This window comes from Plectropomus leopardus, chromosome 9 (genome assembly GCF_026936395.1).
Source record: "Plectropomus leopardus strain MGB_pleo_1.0 chromosome 9, ASM2693639v1, whole genome shotgun sequence".
Lineage (NCBI taxonomy): Eukaryota > Metazoa > Chordata > Actinopteri > Perciformes > Serranidae > Plectropomus > Plectropomus leopardus.
The window spans coordinates 36,732,398-36,750,715 of NC_142184.1; the positions used below are offsets into that span (position 1 = coordinate 36,732,398).

At 38.7% G+C, this 18,318-nt stretch overlaps 2 protein-coding genes across 2 annotated transcripts; one reads left to right on the forward strand and one right to left on the reverse strand.

Annotated features, from left to right (window-relative positions):
- The first annotated feature begins 702 nt into the window (after window positions 1-702).
- On the forward strand, window positions 703-7,966 carry tpk2 (thiamin pyrophosphokinase 2). The gene is made up of 8 exons (XM_042492167.2): window positions 703-964; window positions 1,055-1,296; window positions 4,220-4,283; window positions 4,368-4,498; window positions 5,327-5,445; window positions 7,035-7,167; window positions 7,294-7,390; window positions 7,477-7,966. Exons 1-8 carry the CDS (start codon window positions 895-897, stop codon window positions 7,524-7,526), a joined length of 906 nt encoding a protein of 301 aa, XP_042348101.2. The 5' UTR covers window positions 703-894; the 3' UTR covers window positions 7,527-7,966.
- A 1,469-nt stretch (window positions 7,967-9,435) lies between these two features.
- On the reverse strand, window positions 9,436-17,839 carry rhoaa (ras homolog gene family, member Aa). The gene is made up of 5 exons (XM_042512511.2): window positions 17,751-17,839; window positions 16,215-16,370; window positions 14,878-14,998; window positions 14,656-14,786; window positions 9,436-12,762 (listed from the first exon to the last, which is right to left on the reverse strand). Exons 2-5 carry the CDS (start codon window positions 16,368-16,370, stop codon window positions 12,589-12,591), a joined length of 582 nt encoding a protein of 193 aa, XP_042368445.1. The 5' UTR covers window positions 17,751-17,839; the 3' UTR covers window positions 9,436-12,588.
- Between the last annotated feature and the right edge of the window lie 479 nt (window positions 17,840-18,318).

An 18,318-nucleotide genomic window follows, 5' to 3' on the forward strand; every position in this document is an offset into this window, starting at 1 on the left:
AACATAGACTCTAACTCAGTTTATCTCAGGAACTTAATAATGTCATGCTTTGTTTTACCTATTAATTTCCCCAATAGCCCTGTTAATGTAAAGTTGTGGAGTTTTGCCTTCTTTAGTGACTGAACAAGATTCTTTCTGTGGTTACCGTAATGCTTGCAGTCAAGTACCACATGTTCAGCTGTTTCTGGCTGGTTACAGTGTGTGCAGTTTCCAGTTTCCAGTTTCCGGTGCTTGTACCGGAGTGTGTGACTTCGTGACTTTCTTTTGTTCCATAAAAACTATCGAATGAAATCTTGCATGAAATCTATCCAGTAAATTCTGTAATTTCTAAATATGTAGATGTTGAAAACCCTTGTTCTTTCTGTGGGCTTGCTTATGATACTTTTATTCTCTGAAACCAAGAAATAACAAAATATCCTTAAAGAAGTAATATCCTGGACCTAAACATCGTTTCATTTCGATATAAATGAAGCTTTAGATGTAAAGCCCTTTACACCAGTACTTTTTATTTCCTATCTCTAAAAAACCCTCTAAAATAACCTGCTGCTAAAGACCAATAAAGTGCATCTATCTATCTATCTATCTATCTATATAGATGGAGGGAGTTCTACCCATGGACTGTATATAAATATATCTTTATATACTTATAGGCTATAATATAACGTTATAGTCTATGGTTCTACCTGGCAGACCAGTCTCAGGCAACAATCTCAGCCACGGAGAAGCAGACCTGCGCATTACAGCGGGCCGATGGGAGAAAAATATGGCGACCAGCTCTGTATTCACTAATGGTGTTTACGTCCAGTGTAAACAGTAGTAGACTCGTCCACTTAGTTGAACTCAAGCGCACTTACTGCTGTGGTACTTGACAGATGCTTTGCTGACAGAGAGGAAATGGCTAACTGTGCCTGGTCAGAGAAAATACTTCAACTCATCCGCCGAATGAATAACTTTTATTTAGCAGGTACACAGAGACACTGAGTGAGAATTCAACACGCGGTCGACGGTATGAAAAGCTGTTTTTTCACTAAACATTGCAATCTTGCTCCCACAGGCTCCTGTCGTGCTAAGTGCTTACGGTTTGAGATAAACAAATCTCAAGTGGGCTGGGTTCCTCCTCATGTAGCTGCACTGCTGAGCCGCTATCCAGAGGTGTTCTGCCCGCCACAGGGGGGCGCTGTGACCCTGTGTCCCAGCCTGGACTCTTACCAGCGCAGGTCTGAGGCCGTGGACACTGTCCTGCAGAGTCTCAGACACGAGCCCTCCCTGACCTGCCTCAAAGGATGGAGAGACGAGGTGAGACACACACACACACACACACACACACACACACACACACACACACACACACAAATGCAATGAGGAGCTTGATTAGAATTGACCCAAAAACTAAATGAACTATATTTAAACTATATTGTAAAAAATAAAATACAAGAAAGTTAACTGACATTTTTACAGAAAAAGACAAAGAAAATGTTAGTTTTAAAAAAGAAATAAACAAAAAAAAAAAAAACAAGTCAATGCCCTGAAAAAAGCACTTAAAATAATAGTGATTCCGTGAAATTATTTTAAATATCCAGTTATGATAATTATTATACAGTTTTGAGGACATTTTCTCCCCTAGCTTTTTTTTGGTTTTATTTTTTAATCTCCAAATCTACTTATTTCTTGAAATTTCATGGAACATGTCTTGCCAAGTTGCTAACTGCCTTTTTCCCCATGTTTTTGAAAGAAATCAAACCAGTGTTCTGGTTTCAAAGGGTTAAACAGCTTTTAAAAGGCATCTGAACACCGCACAAGAAAACTGATGTTGATCCAGGTTTCAAAGGATGAATAGATTGACCAGTGACTTTAGAATGAAAAAAATATAGATTTGGACAAAAAGAGTTTTGCTGACTTTGGCCTCCTTATTATTTAATTGCGAACTGAAATAATATTTAAGGTTAAACAGAAAATTACAAGCAACATTCAATATTGGTATGACCTACCAACCATGTAGAGTGTTAAAGAGATGATGTTCTTTGTCTATGGACGCCTGTAAGTTAACATTGCCCAGGTTTTCTCAACAAAACCCATGGGATTTTTCCATTGGATTTTTGATCATTGCAGAAAAATAAGCTCCGTGGCAAGCAAACATTTATGACACTTTTATGTTTTATTCAGAAGGATAACCTTCAGATATGAACACCAGTTTAAGGATTTTAAAAGGAAATCAGAATCAGAATCAGAATCTGTATGTATTGTTCATGATGGTGACAGCAGAGGGGAAGAAACTGAGTCGTGAGGTTTTGGTCCTGATGGACTGCAGCCTCTTGCCAGAGGGGAGGGTCTCAAAGAGATTGGGGTGAGGGGGGTCGGCCACAATTCTACCTGCACACCGCAGGGCCCTGGAGGTGTACAGGTCATGGAGAGATGGCAGGTGGCAGCCAATGATGATGATACACTGCAGCCTGTTCTTGTCCCTCGCCGTTGTTGCAGCGTACCAGACTGTGATGGAGGAGGTGAAGATGGACTCAATGATGGAGGTGCACCATCATTGTCTTTGGCAGGTTGAATCTCTTCAACTACCGCAGGAAGTACATCCTCTGCTGTGCTTTCGTGATGAGGGAGCTGATGTTCAGCTCCCACTTGAGGTCCTGGGTGATGCTGGTCCTCAGGAGGTGGAAAGACTCCACAGTGGAAACTGGGGAGTCACAGAGGGTGATGGGGGCGGGGGCTGCAGCGATTCTTCTGAAATCCACTACCATCTCCACTGTCTTCAGAGCATTGAGCTCTAAGTTGTTCTCGCCGCACCAGTTCACCAGATGGTCACCTGTAGGCGGACTCATCCCCACCAGAGATGAGTCCAATGAAGGTGGTGTGTCTGTGAATTTGAGGAGCTTGATGGACTGATGACTTGAGCTGCAGCTGTTTGTGTACAGGGAGAAAAGGAGAGGAGAAAGAACGCAGCATTGAGGGGAGCCATGGCTGATGGTTCTGCTGTCAGAAACATGCTTCCCCAGCTTCACCTGCTGCTTCCTGTCAGACAGGAAGTCTGTGATCCACCTGCAGGTGGAGTCAGGCACGTTCATCTTGGAGAGCTTGTCCTGTAGCAGAGCCAGAATAATTGCATTATAAACAGAGCTGAAATCCACAAACAGGATCCTGGCGTTGGTTCCTGCTGAGTCCAGATGCTCGAGGATGAAGTGGAGGGCCAGGCTGACAGCATCGTCTACAGACCTGTTGGCTCTATAGGCAAACTGCAGGGGGTCCAGGAGAGGGTCTGAGATGTGTTTCAGGTGTGACAGTACAAGGTGCTCAAAGGACTTCATCAGCACAGAGGTCAAGACGACGGGTCTGTAGTCACTGAGTCCAGTGGTCCTTGGTTTTAAATATGCAGTCACCAGAAGTAAAAAGCTAACATTAGGCTATAAAGGAACTACAGTATAAAGAACCGTAGACTGTATATACCAATTGTTACACACAGATGTCAGTAATGCCATCAAACCCTTTTTTATAGCATCGAGTAACTAATTAAAAGTAAACTTATCAAAAAGTGAACACTTGAACACACACACACACACACACACACACACACACACACACACACATATACTGTATATATACATGCATACATGCACAAGTCACAATGCCACAAGTCAGCATGTCTCTGCCAAAATCTTGCACATAAACAAAGCAAACCGAACACTGGTTCACCTCTTAGCACATCTACAACACAACACAACACAACACAACACAACACAACACAACACAACACAACACAACACAACACAACACAACCTGATGCTGAAAGAACAAAGCATATGTACCAACAACACAAAGCATCAGGAAACATTTCTGCTAAAGAGCTCGATGGCTAAAGAACAGCTGTCTGACCTTATTCAACAATTAAGTTTCGATCTCATTCCTCTTGACTTTAGCTCCTTGTTTACTTTCCTCACTTCTGTTTCTTATCTCCAAGGCCGCAGATAATTCAACATGCTAAGTCGGTAGTAAAAAGACAGCAAGGGCCAAAACTGCATGACACACCACAGCGACAACAGATGTTCACCGCGGCCAACTGTTGGCTTGGTGTGTCAGGGCCTCTAAACTGGACTGGATCTTGGACTGTAAAAATAAGAATAGTAAAAATCACACCCTAATACCTAAAATGACCCTCAGTGTTGTCAGTAACACCACATGATTACAGTAATTCTGAAGCATTCCTACCTTTTTTCAGAAGTACAGTGTGATGTCAAAATTCTTTGACCCTCCCCTGATGTGGATGGAAAGAGCAGCTACAAGTAAGTTTGGCACAAACAGCGGCAGCTCCATAATATTTGATTAATATTAGTGTTGCATGAGCTGACTGTGATGTCACACCTCAGGTCTTTTTGGGGTGAAGCGCTATGGAGTCCATATCAATGGCTTCACTGTCAGTGACAGTGGGGAAGTCAGCATGTGGCTCGCACGACGCTCCGCGACTAAACAGACCTTCCCTGGACTGCTGGACAATGTGGTGAGTACACTGACACTAGGTGGGTTTCCATGACAGATTTACAGTGATATTTTCGAAATGTTGATAAAGCACAATTGCAAGATAACTGTCTCTATTGATTGATAATCTGAGACTTCTCCTCTGGTGATAACATTCCAAGAAGCATGGTGATGGCTGCTCAAAACATTAGCAGCTTTATTTCTATTGCAGCCACCACACTAGCCGTCATTATATCCAATCCAAGGCCACGTAGGCGTGTTATGCCATAATGGAAAGACGAGCCCCTTATATGTGGGAGCAGCCACAAATTAGGGATTTCTGGGAGATGATAGTCCACATTTCACATTTCAGAAATTGTGGATTAAAAACTGCTCAACTTTTGAAGAGTTATGTGATGCAGTAACACCTCTTGTAGCTCCTGCTGCATCATGAGGCAGCCAGTTCCTACTGACAAGCACATAGCCATAGCATCATGTGACCTAGAAAAGAAAAAAAGTGTTTCCATTGTAGCTTTGCAAAATATGATTTTTTCAAATTACCTGAAATGCCACCTCATGCAAGCGTAAAAACTTTTTATTTGTGATAAATGGGAGTTTTTTCAAAATTGCCATTAGGCGAATTATAATCGAAATTTCAATTTGCACAATTTGATGGTTAATGGAAACCCACCTACTTAGAAAGTAGGTGGGTTTCCATTAATTGTACATAAGGTGCGCAAGTACATACAGCAAACTGTGGTAAAAGATGTGAATTAAAGGAGAAGTTCACCATTTTAAATTTAAATCTTTTCTCATTCGGTTTTCCAGAAATGAATCAAGAAGGCTCATGTGTTGTTGTTTTTTTTTGAAGGCAGCAGGTGGTCTGGCCGCTGGGGTTGGCATCAAACACACTCTGGTCAAAGAATGTCAGGAGGAAGCATGTATCCCAGAAACCATTGCTGAGAAGGCTCATCCTGTATCCACAGTCAGGTGAGCTTGATATCACCACTCATCAAACAAAAAGATATTCTTGGAGTGAAAGGATACAGCTGGTGAATTATTGTCAACAAACCTGAGTAAATGACCCAAACCAGCAGTGAATGGTATATATAACAAGTATAGTGTCAAAGCCTGATATATCTTTTATCTTGTCTTCCTCTGTGCCATACAGCTCAATTTTTGTCCAAAACTAAACAAATCAGTGAGCCAAACTGCTGCACTGAGTGACATGGCCCCTTATTACCGTAATCATTCACATTAAGGATCCATCCGCAGCTGAATATAGTTCCTAAGAAATGCACTACTGCCTCCTGTTTGAGTAACGTTTGATCAAAACTACAGTGGTGTTTAAGGAACTTGCAGAACCGTTTTTTTAAATGAAATTACATGTTTGTGAGGTGTTTTTACAGATTTATGTCTTTAGCAAGAATCAGTGGACCTGGAGCCGAGGATCACAGACAAAAAGTCAAAACGTATTGAGAGACGAACTAAAATGTTGGTTTGGGTCTGCACCTTGGATTGGTTGAGTATCAGAAAAAAAACAAAAGAATAACACAGACTCTGATGCCCGTCCATTTATTGCAGTACTGGTGCCTGGAGCGACCAAAAAGGACAAAGGAAGACTTGCTTTTCAGCAATTATTTCTCATATCTTATAAACCAAATAAAGCCATCTGTGAATAAGTCCTAATTTGATAAAATAGCTGACAACAATGGATTTCTGTTAAAAAGACCCTGACTATGACCATGACACAGTTTCACTGCACATAACTGTTAACAGAGAGTCAGCTCAAATCATACTGTAAAAATCAATGATTTCTTTCAGAGGTTTTCTAATATCAGAAACATTTTGTACCTGTACCTGTACTGTTGTGGAGAAAATTCAAAGGAAAGTTAGATCAATTTACTTTAGAACACTCAGAATTTCCTTATATTTTAAACTTAAAAAAATGTTTTAAGGAATACCAAGTATTTATATTATGTGGAACTGTGGCATAAACGTTTTTATCACAGGCTTCTGGTGAATTAAAAATACAAAAACAGAAAATGTATCAATGAATTTTCATAGAGGTCAGCGTTTAACTATAGCAGACTATATGACAGTCTCTGTCAGTGAAGTCTGGCTTTGAAGAAAGCCGCCAAAGTAGCACACATGTAGGTTTTTCAAACATGGGTAAACCTGCTAAAAATAGGCTATAGACTGCTTTCACTTTGCCTGTAGAGCAAAGCTGTGTATCTGCGTCAGATGAGTCTGCCTTTCTTTGTGTGTGTGGGTTGTTTTGGTGTGTCACGTTTTACGTCATGGACAGACAACAGGTAAACTGCAGACAGCGGCAGATCCCTCCACTGCACCTTTTGCACATACATTTTGTGTCCTTTATATTGTTTTTGGAATTTTATATAATTAAAGTGCTTCTATATTTTTTCTCTTATGTTCTATTCTATTTAAAGTCACTATTTTTTTTCTGTCCTTTATGTTAATTTTTTTGCACCAAAACATCAAGTCACATTCCTTGTATATGTAAATGTACTTGGCAATAAAACCAGATTCTAATTCTGATTCTTCAATGTTTTTTCTAGCTACACCTATGAGGATGAAGAGGGCTTGTTTGCAGAGAGTCAGTTTGTCTTTGATCTGGAACTTCCTGTGGAGTTCAAGCCCAGAGTCGGAGATGGAGAGGTGCAAGATTTCTACCTCCTGCCCATAGAGAAGGTCAGCAGTTCTGACGTATTCTGAACACTGATCCTGCTAAATAACTATATTTTGAGGGGTAATGGTAAGTTTTATATACCTAAAATATGAGAAGGGTCATTTGTGATGGTTCCATCTTGGTTTCAGGTGAAGGAACTGATAGCCACTGATGACTTTAAACCCAACTCTGCCATGGTGGTCTTGGACTTCCTCATTAGACACTCGTTTATTGAGCCAGACTCAGGTTTGTGGCCATCTACAAAATGTCTGCTGTTGAAATCAATTAGAAAATAAGATGATGACTTCAGATATCTTCTCTGTTCATTTCAGAGCCATGCTATCAGGAGTTTGTGACAGGACTCCATCAGACGTTAGAGTGAAGCCGAGGAGTGAGCCCGCTGTCAGAGGACAACACACATCTACACTGTTGTTTACATTCATCTTTGCAAATACGGCTGTGTCCCTAGTTTCTGCTTTGAGAAAACCAAGACTCCACTGACTCTGGAATCTGGAGCATGAAGCTGTCAATGAGCTTAGTTCACATTATTACTGGTGAACTGAGGGCTGGATTTGGGATAAAGGTTTTTCCAACAAAACTCTGCAAAAAGTTGAACATGAAGTTTCTTATTGCAGCTCACGAGAAAATTTCCCATCTCTCCAGTGGTAAACAAAAATGACCCCACCAAAAAATTGCCATTTAAATAATGTATATTAATACCAGTTTCCACTTTCACTGACTTCAATCTTTTAAACAACACTTTTTTGCATTGTCAGATTTAAAAACAAAAAAATGCAATAAAAATAGCGTATGTTTATGTTAGTTTCTGCTGAGGAAGATCTTTTAACCAACATCACTCCTGATCTAACTAACTAACAAAAATTAATTTGTTTTCAGAATTTTAACCCTATAAATGCCAGTTTGTTTACATGACATCACTTTTATTATTTTTTTTAATGCAAAAAGATTTTATTTTCCCTTTACAAAATTCTAAGGGGACTCATTTATTTTTCAGTGTCGATTATTAGCAACAACATTGATTTTGATGCATTTTTATTTTTTGAGCAGTGTCAGATTAAAAATTAACTGTAATTAAAAAATATTATGTGCTTGTATTATTTTCCATTGAGTAAGATATTTTAACCAACATCATTACTGATCATAACCACCACAAATTAATTCAGCTCCAGAATTTTAACCCTTAAATTGCAAGTATGTTTATATAACATTATTGTTGCTTTTATGAAAAAGAAAAACACAAAAAGGTTTGTTTTCCCCCTACAAAATACTATGTTGAATTTATTTATTTATTGACACGTCAGTGATTTGCAAAAACACTGATTTTGATCCAATTCATTTTTTTGTGCCATGCTAGTTTAAAAAAAAAAACTGCAATAAGAACAGTATATCTTTGTTTTTTTTTTTTGTTTTTTTTACTGAGCAAGACATTTTAACCAACATCACTTCTGATCATAACTATGAAAAATTAGTTAATCTCTAATATTTTTACCCTTTAAATGCCAGTTTTTGGCATGATGCCACTAAATGATGTGAACTGCTGTGACCATGCAGCCACCAGTGCTCCTCGTTTCCTCGAGATGGCTTAAGGAAGTGAGTCTCAAGACATACACACTGAGAGAATTTGAAACAGCACACTGGGCAAATTTGATGGAACCTAGAGCCTAATAATTAGACATATCAATCCCCATCAATTAACTTCAGTCCTCATTGTGTGACACCAAGACAAGTTTTGTTATAACTCTTACCCATTTCTTTTTCCTTTCTCTTAATGTAACAGGCTAACATGGCTCTATGTCCAGTTTGTTTTGGGGTTTTTTGTTTGTTTGTTGGCTTTGTTTTTATGTATGTGGGTGGTGTGGTTTTGCTAGTTTGTATGTTACTTTTTTGTGATGAAAACTAAATTTTATATATATATATATATATATATATATATATATATTTTTTTTTTTTTTTTTTTACTTCCTTTTATAGCTTGTATTTATCAAGTCTCCACAAACTGTGGTATTTTGTGGTGGTGCATCATTGCATCTCGCAGGTTAAGGGGCTTAAATTAGCATGTTCACGCAGGTGTTGCATTTTCATCACTGCCAATAATTCCCACTGATGACTGCAGAGTCCTTTGACCCGTGTGAGAAAGCTGATTGTAACCTTTCCCATTGCATACAAAAGCCAGATGTTACGGTGTTAGCTGGGGTTTTTTTGTTGGAAAGGAGCTCAACTGAAATGGTGTTAAGAGACAGAACATATGAGGAGTGACACCAGTGACAGGATTTGGTCATTCTCAGTCACAATTTATTTCTTGTAGAATACATTAAAAAATACAACTGGAGGAATGTGAGGATACGTTTGTATACAAAACATATTTCCTCTTACAAATAACCAATCGTTTAGGAGTTGCTTTCAATTTTGCATCTCATAATTTGACATATCTTTTTCAAAGTGTGTAGACCACACTGACCTTTTGTTTTAAGCTGTGTGCAAATAATACAATATAAGCCAGTAGAATATCACGTAGTTAAAATAACGTACAACAGAATATGAAGCAGAAAAAGAATAGTTGTAGACATCATAAGTGAACAGGCAGAGTGGAAAAAAACACCCTGACATACAGGTACAACATACATTTCAACATAAAAGCTAGTATGTAAATAACGAGGAGTGTTCAATGACGGCTTAAGGACCAATAATGGCTGGGTTAAAACACAGAGGCTCTTAAAATCAGTCATGTACATTTCCCCAGCACTTGTCCAACCTGTTCACAGCATACTCACTAAATGTTTCACTTCTCCAACAGAAATACTGTTTTCAGTCACTAATCACTTCCATGTTGCATTTTTTGTTAAATTGCTAGTCATCTTAAATGAAATGCTACACTTTAATGAAAATGTTTCAAATTAAAAGCCTACTGGTGACAAGAGGAAATCCTGTGACCTGCTGGAAGTATTTTAATGTAAAATCTGCACATTAAGTGTTGCATTTCACTGATGGCAGCTTAAAAACAGAAAAACAGCAAAATTTGAAAGTGCAAATTGTATTTATGTTAAAATGAGAGACTGGCACGGCTATAGTGACTAAAATAGTGCTGTAGAAATCTACATTATGAATTTCTTAAAGGGATAGTTCAGATTTTTTCAAGTGGGATTGCATGGGGTACTTCTTCATAAACAGTATATTACTTACAGTAGATATCAGTCAGCATGTCTACAGTTTGGAAACTGTGCTGCTGTGGAGGAGTCTGCAACAAAACATATTTTGACCACCTAAAAAACATCTCACCAGCAAAATAAATTGTATCAGTTGAAGTAAACGCAATACTGAGAGTATTTTCACTGCTCTACCTTTCTGTTTGACTGGAAAATTAAGCTATTTCATCGCTCTCTTTAAAGCCAGATTCTATAGAGGAAAACAATAATTTAACATCTCTGAACACAGGAGCTGCTGGTCTACTGCTGCCTCCATCTGTTACTTTGTTCGTGTTATTGTGTGACTTTGGGGTTTAAAAGTGTTTGTTTTGATTAACCGAACTCACGAATATTACAAACTGACTAACTGATAGAAGCAGTGGTATATCAGCAGCTCCTCTGTTCAGAGAGCATAAATGGGAACTGGAGTTGTCCATGGCTTCCCTGTCTGAATGGACTGTCTGACAGAAAGGGAAAGCTGTGGAAATTCTCTCAATATAGTGTACACCTAAATTAATATTGTTTTTTAGGTGTCTAAAATTCATCTTGTTGCGGACCCCTCCACAGCAGCACATTGCTTAGCTTCCATGTCAGACTCCAGCCTGCTTCTCCAAACTGGGGCGTGCTAACTGACATCAACTGAATGTAACACACTATTTATTAGTACCTCATACAACCCAACCCCAAAAATCCGAACTATTCCTTCAAGACAACAGCAAAACATGGAGGAAGAGTTAAGTTTTCATTAACAGCAAATTTAAACGGGAGCAGATCGGAAAACAGGAAGGCTTCTTATGAAAATATGAGGAAATATAATTAAAAATACATAAACAGGAAATTAGAAATAAGGCTTGTCTCTAAAATAAACCTGTTTTACATAAAGGACTTCGCTTTGTGGCTAAGGATAATTAAGGCCCCACTACTGGTTGAGTAACAAAAAGGTTTCATTCTCTTCAAAAACGTGGGAAAACACAATGAGCAAATTGCAAGAAATTGTTAAAAAGTAACAAGAAAACAAGCTTGAAATTAATGTTTAAGAAAAGGACAGGGAGAGAGAAATATTAGAAAAATATTTTTTAAAGGCAAAAATGTCCACAAACTATATTTATGGTTATTAGAATTACATGTATTTAAATGTGTTACACAATCTATAACTTTTAATTTTTAGCACCTTTTTCAGGCCATTTTCTTGCTTGTTTTTGACTTTTTGTTGTTGCTGTTGTTTTGGTTATTTTTGCTAATTTTCTGAATTTTCTTGTAGCTTTTTATAGATCTGTTACTCACTTTTTTGGTCATTTCTTGTTAAGTTGCTAATTGCCTTCCTCCCATGTTTTTAAAAGAAAAGCAGATTCGCTAAGGTTTCACAGGGTTAAGTGTTACATTCATTGACATGGAGGAGGATTAGGGCCACATTGGAAAAATCTCAGGTTTTGAGAATGAAGTCATACTATTATGAGGAAAAAAGTCTAAATTTTGAGAAAAAACAGTCATAATATTACAGGAATAAAGTTGTAATTCTACAAGAAAAGTTGTAATATTACATGCTTAAACTTAAAAATATTCAAATTTAATCATGTATTTTTTTTGTAATATTATGACTTTATTATGACTTTATGTCTCATGATAATCATGTATTTATGCTTAACTATCCAAACTCAGCTTTTTAAATGAATGAACATTATCAGATAGTAGAGGTTGATAAAACAGAAGCATGGGACCATATAATGTTAGGTCGGTCTATGTTTCCCCCGGGAAAGAAAGGAGGAAAAAAAAAGACAAGCAGAGTCACACTGCAAGCCACGAAGTCTTCCCACAGTTAGTTAGGCAGGCACACATCCGTGGGTGCTCTGACGCACCTCGTCTCCTCTGGAGCTGCTCTCAACCACTAACCATAGAGCTACGGTTTACCACTCCATTCAGAGAACTGGAAAGCCTACATACCCTCCCACACTTTAAAAAGTAGGATTCTTTTCACATTCTCTTTATAATTTCATGTCTAATGAATCCTAAACACAAGATTACAGTATTTTTATTTGAAAGCTAAGAGCTATAACCTTATACTCCCTTTTCCCAATGCATTTGACCTTTCTATTTCCCCTTTAGTCTGGTTTGACTTTTCTCTCTGATCCCTATACCGCCCCGTTTATCTGTGTCTACCTTTGGGTCAAAGCAGACACAGAGGAGGGATGGTTTTTTTGGCCCAGTTTATTTCCCCCTCCCCATCCTGTGAGACCTGACACTCTATAGCAGAGAGCAGCCGCTCTTCTTGCCTCGCCTCCTGGCCTGCAGCGCTGCCCTGGTGGCCATCTCAAACACCTCCCGCACTCCATCCTTCGTCTTTGCTGAGCACTCCAAGTAACCAAAGGCATTGATGCGGTTAGCCATGTCCCTCGCCTCGTCCGACTTCACTGGTTCCTGTGCGGAAAAAAAAAAGAAAATCATGAACCAAAATAGTCGACATCATTTTACAAATGTAGAAAACGCATTTAAAATCGGTTTCGACAGATTATTGGCCAGGCCGATTATCAGGGCCGATATTTGGCATGTTGCCAATTATCTGTGTCAGCATTTTATTTTAATGATCACTAATATAATTAATTAATTAAAAAGTGTGTGTATTACACTCAACTAACACGAGGCAAGGCAGTCTGCTATGCTTGCAAAGAAAGCAGCAGCATGGGAGGAACTTTCACTGTGTAAAACCTCAGTAAGCTATTTTTATTTATTCATTTTTATCAAAAAGTTGCTAGAAAATTGCTGTATATGATGGTGAATGTTTCAGCTTTGATCCAACATTTGCTAAAGGCATTTGAATAAAGTTTTGTGTTGGAGTTTGTTATATGTAAAATTCTAAATTTTGACAGAAATATTTTCATTGTTATTGTAAATGCATATCGGTTCCAAATACCGGTTGTTGGTCTGTTTAAGGTACAAGGTAGGTTTATTTTGTCCTTTTTCTTAAACGAGGTTTAAGAAGAAATGAAATTGAAGTTGATCCTTAATCCTGCTACATCTTCTGGCATCGAAGGAGGAGTTGAGGAGTCTGGGGAAAGAAACTGCTGCTGTGGTCTGGTGGTTCAGAAGCAGATACTTCTGTATCTTTTCTCAGATGGCAGCAGGGTGAACAGACTGTGGCTGGGGTGGCTGCTGTCTTTCAGTATCCTTTAGGCTGTGATGTTCAGGGCACTTTTAATCACCTGCTGTAGAGCCTTCCTGTCCTGGGCCTTGCACAAGCCATGTTTCAAGTCAGTAAAGCTCCTCTATAGAAGTTAACCAGGATCTTGCTGTAGAATTTAGCCTTCCTAAGTCTCCATAGGAAGTAGAGCCTTTTCTGTGCTTTAAGTACTAATTAAGTATTAAGTACTAATAACTGGTATCGGCCCTAAAAAACCTATATAGGTCAACCCCAAATTTTAATATCAAACTTGGATGACAGTGTATGTTCAGACCATTACTGGTCAAAATGAGGACTCACTTTAATGTATGACATCTATGCTGATGACAGCAGTTGGTACTAACATGAAATACTCGTGGGTCCATCCACTAACTCCTGTTACAGGATGTATCTACAGCTCAGACACTCGGTGTAAACATGTCATTTTTGACTAACTTTATTATACACGCTACTTGCCAACGCTGACATCACTTTAAAATAATTGAGGTGTTGAGATGTTTCAAAAAATGATTCTGTTGAAAAGAAAAAAATGACTGACTGACTCATGTACCATACTAAATTAAAGAAGTATACGGTCGTGGGATTAATTCTTACCTTTCTGTAACATAACTAGATCTGCAATGTATCTCATTATTTTCCATTTCATTAATAGTAGAGTCACTATAATTGTTAAAATACAGCCTGCTTGTTATGGCAGCTAACTTGCATGTCCACCTACAGAAAAACGTCACCCCTGGGGCACTTTATAAAGGGCAGCACACAGCTGCTTCACTAAACTTTGAGGCCACTTGTCTGTAAGATGGTCATATTACAGTGTCAGTGTGAATGGGATACTACAGCACCAGCAGAGTAATTACTTAATGTGAAAAGAGGAAGATTCTGGCAGTCCTTCAGATCATTTTCATAAAGCCCACTGAGTTTTAATCACGTTCTGATCGATGTGCTCTTTGAAAAACCAAGTTCCTGCTGAGTTTCAGCTGCTGCTTCAAAAATACACCCAGTTTAAGACATCATGCTCAGTTTGTTCAAACACAAACAACACTCATATGGTTGCAAGTTTCCTCTGCCTTTATATGATCAGATAGTGACTAGTCAGTAATAATCTATTAGAAATTATGAATTTCTTCACTGACCTGTTTCATCTTAGCTAATTCTCGGCGCGTGTGCTCATCATTTCTCAGGTCTTTCTTGTTTCCCACGAGAATAATGGGCACGTTGGGACAGAAGTGCTTGACCTCAGGAGTCCACTTCTCTGGAATATTCTCTGTATCAGACACAAGGTGAACATGTTGAACGCGGAGCAGATGCAAACAGAATGCTTGTGAAAAACAACAATGGCAAAGAGGAAATCTTACCCAAACTGTCAGGGCTGTCAATGGAGAAACACATGAGGATTACATCTGTGTCGGGATAGGAGAGAGGCCTCAGGCGGTCGTAGTCCTCCTGACCCGCTGTGTCCCACAGAGCCAGCTCCACCTATAACAGGGCAAGATCACAGTTGCCAGTAATTAACTTTAACCCAACACTTAAAGATCCTGTCTCCTGACCGGACCAGATAACATGGTGGCTCTGCATTAAAAACCAACATGACTGTATAGAAGATAAAACTCCATGGGCTCAGGAACCCTTTAGAAAACCTTCGTCAGTAAATGCAGTTCATCGCTGCATCTACAAATGCACGTTCAGACTCTGCAGAGCAAAGTAAAAGCCAAACATAAACAAAACACCGAAATACGGCTGACTTCTGTGGTCCAGACTGTTACCAGCTCAAGGTTTATAGCATCTGTGATGGTATAGGGGGGGTGTTAGTGCCCATGGCATCATGGGTAACGTCACATCTGTGAAGGCAACATGAATTCTGAAAGGTCCATACAGGTTTTGGAGCAACATATGCTGCCATCCAAAGGGCATCATTTTCACAAACGTCGCTGCTTATTCCAATGGGACACATTCTGCATACAGTCCAACAGCATGGCTTCATAGTTAAAGAGAACAGCTACTAGACTGACCTGCTGCAGTCCAGACCTGTCTCCCACTGAACATGTGTGGAGCATTATGAAGCTAAAAATAAGACAACAGATACCCCAGACTGCTGAGCAACAGACATTAATAGAGCAAGAATGAGAAAGAATGTCACTTTCAAAACTCCAACAATCAGAGTCCTCAGTTCCCAAACACTGACTGAATGTTGTTAAAAGGAAAGCTGATGTAACAGAGGTTAACATGCTCCTATCCAGACTTTCTTAGAACTTGTTGCAGACATCAAATTCAAAATGAGTGTATAGTAAAAGTTTAGGCAAGTTATAACATTACATAACTTGTCTTTGCACTGAGGTCTAAAAAGATTTGCAAATTGTTGCATACTATTTTCATTTATGTTTTACACAACATCCCACCTTTTTTAGAATTGGGGTTGTACTTCAAGGAGGAAATAGTTGGTGTAGGACCTATGATGATATTGATATTAAGGCTTGTATAAACAATTTGAGCTCATTTCTTGCATATAGATATTCACATGAAAAGAGCTTATCGTTAAAACATTGTGACAGTGAGTGTAAGTGTAATACTTACATATCCATATGTATATATATATATATATACACATATACATACATATATATGGTTCAAAATTTCACAATTAACCGTTAATAGACTACTGTAAATATAAAAAAAAGTAGTATAATGGACTTACCTGTTTACCATCCACCTCAATATCTGCCACATAGTTTTCAAACACTGTGGGCACATAAACCTCAGGGAACTGATCTTTGCTGAACACTATGAGCAGACAGGTCTTTCCACAGGCTCCATCTCCAACTATCACCAGTTTCTTCCTGATTGCAGCCATCTGAAAGAATCCCAGCAGAACACAGACGTTTACTAACACACAGGATATGGGATGTTTACAGGTACAGGCAGGTCAGGGATTTAAAAAACACAGTGATGACTTACTTTTAACCAGAGTTATTTTGTGTGTGGATAGCCCTGATGTAGAAACATATTATGGACACTGTTGTATGAAAACTTTTGTCAGAGGAGACACAAATATTGTGCAAATAGTGTGCATCTACTCATGGACGACAAGCTTGTGTTGTGAAAGCGTCAGATGTAAACATTTATGGTGTCCTCCGCAGCTGAGCTGTAACATTAGCTAGCTCAGTGGTGCTACGAGAGCTAGCTGTATGTACACTTCCTTCAACTCGGTGGTACAGTTGGCGGGTGGTAGAAAGTAAATAGGTTCTACTTGAAATTGTTTTCAACAAAGTCTGTGGATTATCTTGAGTTCAGGAATTCTGGAAGGCGACATTTGCTGATCAGTATTTTAAATGTATTTTTGGGAGACTTTAAGCACTACAAGCTGAGTGCCATTTAGTTCCATTATACTAGAGCGAAAGCAGACATCTCTACAGCTGATATCTCCAACAATCTGCAACTCACACCCAAACTATCTACATTGATAAATAGCACAACAGCTAAGAGGCAAAAATATGTATTTTTTATTTTGGCGATGGACTGTCCCTTTAATATGTGTCGATTACGAAACAAAATCTATCTATTGTACTATCTAATGACTGTTGTTGTCATTTTTAATCCAGAACTGCTAAATGTTATATTGGGATACACATATGTTAAGCATCAACGTTGTGTCAAAAATGACATTTAGTAAAACCAATGATATATTTCAGTGGATGGTTCTCCTACTTATTCAGAGGACATCATGTACAGCCAATCTTTCTATATAACCAGCTGTACGGCCGCTTCAGAGAATGACATGGCTTACCGTGTGGTTCCACTGTTAGCAGAGGTTAGTTAAAATGGTTCTAACAGAGCGTTTAAGCCTGTTAGCTACCTGTCGTTTCTGTGGAATTTGCCAAGTTTACGCTGCACTATAACTTCACTTCCTCACTGCTGTTTTTCTCGAATGTAAACGGTCATCTGTCAACTTAACCTTTGATGAATTGCCTACTTGGCAGATAACTTGCAATCCTAACGTTACCTTAATTTCTACTTATATTCTCATTTGGCTAGCAGCAGTTTCCATTCCATCTAAGGAAGCTAACTATTAGCTTGCTAACTTTGCTCAGTTTTTCAAGACAGCTGGCCTGTTGTCAGGATCGACACATCACATTTTAGGCCGCACTCTATCTCTCGACTCTAGCAGCTACCCTTTCACACAAAATAACGAAGCAGATACCTGTTGTGAGTAGTCTATTACTGGTAATTTTACCGTTTTATTGGTGATCCTCGCCTTTCTTTAGTTTTCCTCTCGGACCTCTCAGTCCCGCCCCCGACACTGCCACGAAGATTAACCCCGCCCACTGAAAAAAGTTGCATTATATCTTCTTCCTTATTTTCTTGTTTCTATGTAAACATATAGAAAAGTGTCATTATGGTATGCCCACTGCCGATTTAACCAATGGTAAATAGAAAGGTTACAACTCTGTTTTTTATGAGAGAATAATGTCTTGTCTGTGCTAATGGGTTAACTGGAGTACACGTGCATGTTTTAGCATTTCCTCACATGGGAAGCATTGTTGTAACTGTAAATAATTACAGTCATTAAATTACAAAATAAATGTAATTGCAATCATATACAGCTAATGGGAAGAAAATGTCATTAAATTACAGTCACTGATCAAAATGTTGGTGATTACAAAGGCGTTACATATGAAAAAAAAAACTTCAGTAAAACGTTGATATGTTGAATAAAACATGAATTGTTTTGATTTACGTCTTTCTGCCGCGCAGGAATGCCTTATTTTGGCAGATTTTTAGACAATGTGGGTCAGCATAGC